General features: G+C 41.9%; 1 protein-coding gene across 1 annotated transcript in view; it reads left to right on the top strand.

The window, feature by feature from the left end:
• Positions 1 to 8,437, top strand: part of il1rapl1a (interleukin 1 receptor accessory protein-like 1a) — a 90,454-nt gene that overhangs the window by 7,368 nt on the left and 74,649 nt on the right. The window contains exons 3-4 of the mRNA XM_035677071.1: positions 4 to 190; positions 1,551 to 1,704. Of these exons, the coding sequence (XP_035532964.1) occupies positions 4 to 190; positions 1,551 to 1,704 (341 nt within the window). The remainder of the gene's footprint in view (positions 1 to 3; positions 191 to 1,550; positions 1,705 to 8,437) is intronic.

Below are 8,437 nucleotides of genomic sequence, written 5' to 3'. Positions count from 1 at the left end.
CAGGAACTCCACATACTGCATGAAGGTGTCAATGTCTCTGACTGTGGCCGAGAATGACACAAACCTGTGCTACAACTCCAACATGAGACGAAATGAGAAGGCTGAGCTCAGCAAGAGTAAAGACATCCTCTGTCCTGACATAGATGACTATGTTGAACCTGGCAAAGAGCCTGACATCATCTGGTACAAGGTGGGCAAGCTATCTGACCGAGCATGTTTGAAATTGTGTGATTATATTTATTTCTACAGCCGTGTGTATCTTCTGTATACCTGCCTGAAAGTGTGTGTTTGTGTGTGAATACTGTTATTTCTTATGTATTAGGGGAAATAAAAGAAGGAGAGAGTCTGTCTTTGTGATTATACAACCAACGAATATTCTTCAATGGTTCATTGGTTTGTTTTCATCTAATTTCTTGGCTATTTATGTTTGAAGCCCTGGAAATGTGGTTCTAGATCACTTAGGCAGATTATGTATGGATGCAAATGATTATGATGAATTACATAAGTGCGTTTGCACTGTAAGAGCAATCTAAAAAGAACAAGGACTGAGCAGAGGGCATCAGAGATGGATTTTATAATGAACACACAACTTGTATGAGGAGAAAATTGTGCGATGTCACTCTCTGCCCTGAGGAATGAGTGGATGTCCTCCAAATACTCCAGTCCATGATATTTATTCAGCAAGCACCCTCTCCTCTCTCACCTGGGTTCTTGCCTTTCCCAGGTCAGGCACGGCCTGCGGACAACAAAGTGCATCCCAGGGAAGGGCTCAGGCCTGACTAATCACAGGCAGATCAGCAGTAGATTAGCTCAGCCAGGCTCGACCTCTAGGTTTTTCCAGAATTCAATTACGGTCTGGGTAATGACTGGGAGTGCTGGAACCCAGAGTTATTTGGACCACTGCGGAGCCACAGTGATTGAATTCGAAGGTTGCCGGGAGCAATGGTGGAATAGAATCCGCCGAGCCATCGTTGTCACTGCCAGAGCACCGAGGGGCTGGAGAGAGGCTCATGTCATGGAGTCAGTCATTGTGCCTGGCCTGCACACACATACTCACACGCATACAGACGCAGCACTAACACACTTATTTTGCCAGCAGAGACTATTCTAAATAACATTCTCTGTCCTCTGTGGCTCTACTGGAGTATTGAATGGAGAAGATTTAGTTCAGTGCAATAAATCTTGATCAGATAAGTAGGATAATGGCTAGGCCTTATCATTTTACTGTATGGAGTTTTTATGTCAGAGTGCCAAGCTATGCATCCCCATCACTTCATCCACTCTCGTAATACTAAGTGATGTTTGAAAGCTTTTGTGTCCAGCTCAGACCACTTGAAATCTTATGGATGTAATTCGTTATGAGGCAGAGTGAAGATTTAAAATTTCATGTCATGTCACGTTCATGTCAGATATTTAGAATCCTGACCATGTGCAGTACATAGCACCTTTCCACCTGTCTGCTTTTGATTTAACTTCTCAAGCGATCTATCAATGGTAAGCTTTGGGTAGAAGTTTTAGGTTTGACCTGCCTGTCCTTCTCAAATGTACAGGAGTGCCGTCCAAAGCAGTGGCGTGCCAGTATCATCCAGAAGAGAGACATTCTGTCTATCCAGGAGGTAAAGGAAGATGACATTGGGAATTATACCTGTGAAGTCCAGTTTGGTGGCTTTGTGGTCAGGAGGACGACTGAACTCACAGTAACTGGTAAGTGTTTTTGTATGTGTTGAAGGCATCTGTTTTACAAACTCTGTTAATGTTAGAAGAATAAGTAAAGTAGCAGTTATAACAATCACAGGCTCTTGGAGAAAAGGAATGAATGGTAACAAACACACACACACACTGAGAACTGCAGCGATGCCCTGCTGCTGTGTTAATTGCTGGGGGAGGTTGAATGCTGCGGCCTGCCCTCTTTCTCTTCTTCTAGCTCAGCACTTTCCAGCCAACCAAGCAGTGTTGAAATATTTAAGGCTATAGGCTAAGCCCCTTCACACTGAGAGCTAAAGAGCCAGGACCAAGGTCAGGAGATTTACAGTGCTCTTACTCTGCTCTCTCTGTTTCTATCCATCTCTCTCTTTGCCTTGCACAGCTGCAAGGCGAGCACATGACAAAATAAATGCATTCATTTGTTGTTTCTTAGTGGGAGTAGACTCCAGGGCGAGACCTGGGGATCGGGTGCTCTGAGCTTGTTCTGCCAGGTCAACTGCTCTGATGAGGGTTGATGAAAAGGTCAAATCCAGTTTTTCCCTCTCACTTTGTTTATCTCAAACCAACCTTGATTGTCCGACTCATTGTATTCTTGTGTGTACATCTGTTTGATGCTACCTATTGTTCTGTGCCCACTAGGGTCACATCATACAAATTAAAGCCAGAAATTGGTTGGTTTTATTGTGCTCAGTGATGCTGTAGTAAATAAAATGAGCATTGCTTGACCTTCAATTTGTAATAATAATGTTGCAATCGCCAATATGAATTCTGTACATTCCTTCTTTGCATAAGTTTAGCACTGCTTATTATAAATATATATCATCACCAGTGATGGATTAAAGCTGGTCCACTCAAATAGATGTCCACATTAATTTTCAGTGGATTCAAATTTTGCTACAGCCCGTTTGCTTGGTCATTACATCAGGTTGGGTGTGTGATTATGTGTTTAGTTTTATATATAAATCAAACAATTTTGCCCCAGCTGCAATGATGCTTGTGTATGGAAGTGTCTTAGTGTGTGTGTGTATGATGTTTGTCCACACAGAAGAAGAGTTAGCATTTGATTAGTATCTTCTTTGCTGTTTATTTGTGTGGCTGGTCATTGCTCTTTTGTGATATGGGGGCAATAGCAGTGTAAGATAACACAGGCTATTTGCTATCTAGCAAACAGGAAGACACATACCTCAACCTCAGCATGGTGTACTGTTGGATGAGGCTAAAATGTGTTGCTGGAGATGTGGCTTCCAGATTGGCTGCTCTTGTGATTGATGGCCTACATTTTATCCCCAGTGGGGCTTAGTAAATATTAGGCAGATAGGAGGAAGATACACTTGATTCCATTTTAACACCATTGCTATCACAGTGGAGTACTCCAGGTGCTCCATGTTTCCACAATTTGCTGTAAAGTGCCTTAATTAGAAATTCCTTAGACCATGCACGGGCAAAATATTACTGTATGCAGTGTGAGTAGGTCCATTTTTTGTCGTATTTCACAGTTTTTTTGGTTTGTTTATTTTATTGTCCCATTACAATTAACATAAAACAGAATGTGGGTGCGCTAAATTCATTTCACCTTTTGGTGGGAGAATACTATCTGCATAGCTAGTACCAGGAGTAATACTTGGGAAAATATTATAGTAAAATTTTTGTGATTTAAATGTTGTTATTTTTACTTTTCTATGTTTTTGTTATTTGGTCTGGCCTATTAACAGTTGTTGTGAAGATGTGTTTAATGTTTTTAATGTGTTCAATTGTGTGCTTTACAGTTTGTATTATAGCGAGTGAAGTCTGTGTTGGCTCTATGCAGTAGCTTATGTATTTTGTTTGGCTTTATCCTTCAATGTTATATAATGACGGGGATCATAAAACCTTTATTGGGTTATAAATATACACAGTTCACATTAAATACATCACACAGAATAGGAAAGTGAAAGTAGAAAGATATAGAAGAAATATGAGAGGCAGAAAGGCAGAGAAAGAAACTGTTAAATGGCCATTTTCTTTCTATACAAGAGCCCTGCATGTGGCCTGTATGCAGTGTGAGGTATGAATGTCCAATGATCCTGGCTGAACCGTAGAAGCCAGAACAATAGAACATACACCGATCAGCCATAACATTATAAGCACTGACAGGGGAATTGAATAACACTGATTATCATGGCACCTGTCAGTAGGTGCGATATAAGTTGATGTGTTAGAAGCAGAAAATGGGCAGCGTGAGGATTTAAGCGATTTTGACAAGGGCCAAACTGTGATGGCTAGACGACTGGGTCAGAGCATTTTCAAAACAGCAGCTCATGTGGGGTGTTCCCAGTCTGCAGTGGTCAGTAGCAGTACCAGGTGGTCATAATGTTATGGCTGATTAGTGTAAATAACTGGGAACATTACATCGTAGTGTGAAACGATTAACAAAAACGACAAAAAATTAACAGCAAACCAAAAAAAAAAGAACTCAAGTACCTGAGCAAAATTCCTTTGTGCTGTTGTTACTAAACCAACTTTGGTTTCTCGCCTTTGTGTAACACTTGCATGCACACATATAGAGCCACATAGAAACACCCACACACTTTATGAGGTACCTCGACGCATGTTTCCTATAATGAAACGTCAACAAGTCATCTAAATAGAAAAAGTAATTTTATTTGACAATTGTTTATCCCTTTTCAGCTCATGAAACAATTTGCATGAAGCACATTTCCAAATGAAGGCCATGTTCAATGTCCCCTTGTAAACTGACTGAGTGTGACTGATTTATTAGAAAACTTGCCACCAGCCGAAAACCGTCAATGGCTGTTTAGAGAATTTTACAATAGGTCTGTCTCAGTCACAGTTGTGTTGCATTTGCTGTAAAAATATGGTTTGCTCTACATTACCACAGCATTTTGCCTTATTAGCATACCAGTGGGGTACTTTCTCTTTAAAGCTGTAGTATCCTGGTAGAATTAGATTAGCTCACTATGACCATAGGCTCATTTCCTTTTAATAAACCTACACCATCATCCTCTCAAGTGGGCGTGAGATTATCCACATTTTATCACATCCTTTTAAAACCGACATTGCTTGGACAGCAAGCATAAAAGGCCAAACTATGTCGGAGATCCATGGGCTAATGTTGTAGTTTATTTGATAGGCCAAGAGGATGAAGGAGGTCATTAAGTTTAACTGATCTTAAATATAAAGCAGTAGATACTGGCCTTTGCTTTGACCCTGCCTTTGCTGCAAATCGCATGTGCCTGTGTGTGCATGTGTGTCTTCTGTTCCGACCCTATGCACTATGTAAAACAGCCTCCATTTGAAGCAGTAAGAGGACCTGCTATCTGAAGGTCCTGTAATAGAGGTTAACTATGGGCATAAACACAGGCTCGTCCAGATCAGGCTGATCCAGGAACCCCTTAATCAAGCGCTGATGCTCCTCAGGTTAATAGAAATGTTAAAGAAACGGCGACCCCTTGCCTCATTTTATGTTCTCTCCAGTTTATGTCAGGGTGCATTTAAATGTTCTTATCTCATTCTGAGTGTGTGGACGCAACGAGGTACAGCCTCTGCAGCATTGGAGGTGTGTATTAAGAATAAAAACACCATTATCAACAGATGGAAAGATTTTGTTTTTTTCTCTACCCTCCATAGACCTTCACCTCAACCTACCATCTGTAAAGAGAGTGCCTTTTTGTGTACTCTTATAATTGATTCATAGCAGCAGCAGGTTCGCTGTTTGCCGGCCTCTGAGGAATACAGAGCGTGGTCAGATTAGTCTACTCTGGTGTTTACCCTTTTCTACTATCAGAGACAAGAGAAGCAGCGCCTCAGCTGCAAGAACCCAGCTATGATTAATTGATACATGCATGTACGGTTTGGGCCACTCTATGTATGTCTGCTTGTGTGTTTGTCTTCTTAAAGTTGCATACCTACAAGGCGTCTGGCGTCTGGTGTAGCTTGATGTCTGTTTTTTAATAGTACATCTGAATCATTTCTATTCAATTTTTATGGTTCTCCTAGGCCTCATTCCAGCACTGTGATGGTAATGCTACAATAGTATAACACCAGATAAAAGCCCTGTTCAGCTGATGTATGCAGCTCCCTCTGCATTCTGTAGGAAAGAAAATATTATACAGAGAGTGCGGAAAAGGATAAAGAGAACAAGGGAGTGAAAGTGACTGATAAAAGCAAAGGAGAGAGAGGAGAAGCGATAGAAAGAATGAAAGAGATAGAGGGGTTGCTGCTCCTGTATCTTATCTGTATTCCTTGCCAGTGTTTCCCAGCAGAAACAGTGTGTCCAGGACTATAAACAGACTATTATCCCAGTGTTTATCACAGTGCACATTACCGTTTGCCTCTGTCGGACTTACTGTAATGGAGTCGTTTGGTTTGATGGATGCCTCGGGCGTGGGTTTCTATCTATTGCTCCCATTATACCTCTGTCTGCATCCCCTCACTGTAGAAAAGTCTGTCTGCACATTCAGCATAGCCTGCAAGCATGGTGATTGAGGTTATGACCAATGTAAATGTACCATTTGGCACAGTGAATTGGAAGTGCGGAGGGCAAGAGGAAACCGAGGGGAGGAGAAGAATCATCTACTTTACATTAACTCTTGTAGAATATCCACGGCGAGAGGGGAGGTGCTTGGGAAACTCTTTATGTACTGTGAATAAACATCTAAGTATGAAAAGAAAATATGTCACCGTTTCGGGTATTTTAGTTTGCTTGCATGTGGAGTTTGTTTTATTTGCCCCTCTCTGTGTCGGAATGTATTTTTGCTGGATCACTGTTACATTTGAGATTTAACAATTGGGGTTCACACTAACCTGATTGCCCTTGCCTCGCAGGACTGGATCTGGAAACAACAAGCATTCTGTGTGTGTGTGTGTGTGTGTTCAAGAAGGAGTGTCTGTGTGTGTAATGAGAAGCTGAGGTGTGGGGAGGTGATCCAGGACATCGTCTCATCGCAGTAAAAGGTTCCTTACAGTTCTTCTGCTACAGGGTCACCTTCAGAAGCATGAACACTTCACAACCTTATAAAATGTTACTGCCTGTGTGCACACGTGGGAGCGGGACTTTGTGATTTATTTATTTATTTATTTATCTATTCAGTATGGCGATAGCTTGACTTTTACCTGGCCGCCTGGGCATAATCTCACAACCAGCGGATGTTGGTGCTGCAGGAAAGGGTGGAGGCAGAATCAGTCAGCACAGACACAAGGAAAGAGGACTGTGGCGTGAACACCTCCTCCGTCTGTTTTCTCTCCACCATCCATCTATCCGACTTCAGCCGGGTAGATGGATGGAGAGGCAGCGATTAGTGCTGATATTATCCTGGAGAGCAGGGAGAAGAGGAACGAGTGGGGCGAGATAAGAGGTGTGGGGTGAGAAATTGAGATGGGTTTCCTCTCGACTGAAACCTACTCCATCTCTCAGTCTACATGCTTGAGTCTTGCGTGAATACATCGTGCCTTTGCCGCCTGCAGTGTGCTGGCCTGTCGTGGTCACGCTAAACACTCACCTAAGCCACATGTCCTTGGGGAGAAGATGATAAAATCACACCTGAGATAAGTGTTACTCCAGCAGTTGACTTCTCCTGACTCAACCTACACACACATATGCACCTGTGTACCCACACACACATACATCAGTCACACCCATGAGGGCCTGGTACACACTCTATAAATGTGTGAGATGTGCAGTATAAGCTACTGTCTGCCACAGCCTTGTGTTATCCGTTCATGTATGTGGAAAGTCTGCTATGGGAGGTCCACACACTTTTAATGCCTAGAAATTAGCTGTGCATCTGAGTTAATCATGAAACGGCGGTATTACCAGTGTAGGGTGGGGCAGAATGGCTCATTAGTTTAAGGTCAACCATCACTCTCATCATTAACTAATCTCTCTCTCTCTCTCTTTCTCTTCTCTCTCTCTCTGTCTCTCTTCCTCACCCCTAACCTAAAAACCCCCTCCCTTCCCCTCTCCCTTCTCTCAAGTGTTCTCCAACTCCCTTCATCACTATTCACCAGCTGTCCTCCTTGAATCTAAGCAGGCCAGGGTTCACATTGTTTTAATTCAATTAAAATTGACATCAATCTGCATGTGACGAATGAAATTTACATCCCCCCACAATTAATCTTGCCTGACCTACCCCACTCCACCCACGCACACACCCTCAGTCTCTGGTTATTATCATTATCTAGGCCTATAGGGCTGGTACCAGAGCAGAATGGTGAAATTAAAGTAATGAATCTGTCTTTTGAAGTGTAGGTCAATAATTAAACAGTGTTTTAGGGTTTTTTCAGTAGCTGGCAATGCACATCTGGATAAGAAACACTTTTATGCTTATTTTTCAGGCCATTGGTCTCCCTATAGTGAAAATGTGCTGTAGTATACAGTTGGGATTAGATATTTAGCAGTTAAATATTTGAAAGACACCTTGAGATTCATAGATAGGTGGATGACACACAACTCGACATTCCACTATCCCTGATAACATGGACACTTCAGACTACTTAGGCTGCTTGAATCTCTGTATCTCACAAAACTTCCTAGTTAAACAGAAAAAACTGGAAACCTCAGTGATTTGGATGCAGAGGCTTAAAAGCAGCATATCCCTATATGTCCCTTACTACCATTGACTAAGTAAAAACCTAGAAGTTCTTATTGATGCAGAACCATTTCTATCCATACTGAATAGCTCATCACTAAAGTAAACATGATCTGTATGAAACTATCCACTATATTTATTAGTAA

The sequence above is a fragment of the Morone saxatilis genome, unplaced genomic scaffold (assembly GCF_004916995.1).
Source record: "Morone saxatilis isolate NCDOM2014 unplaced genomic scaffold, NCSU_SB_2.0 Contig5, whole genome shotgun sequence".
NCBI lineage: Eukaryota > Metazoa > Chordata > Actinopteri > Moronidae > Morone > Morone saxatilis.
The sequence above is the reverse complement of the archived record's forward strand: the minus strand, read 5'-3'. Positions and strand labels throughout refer to the sequence as shown.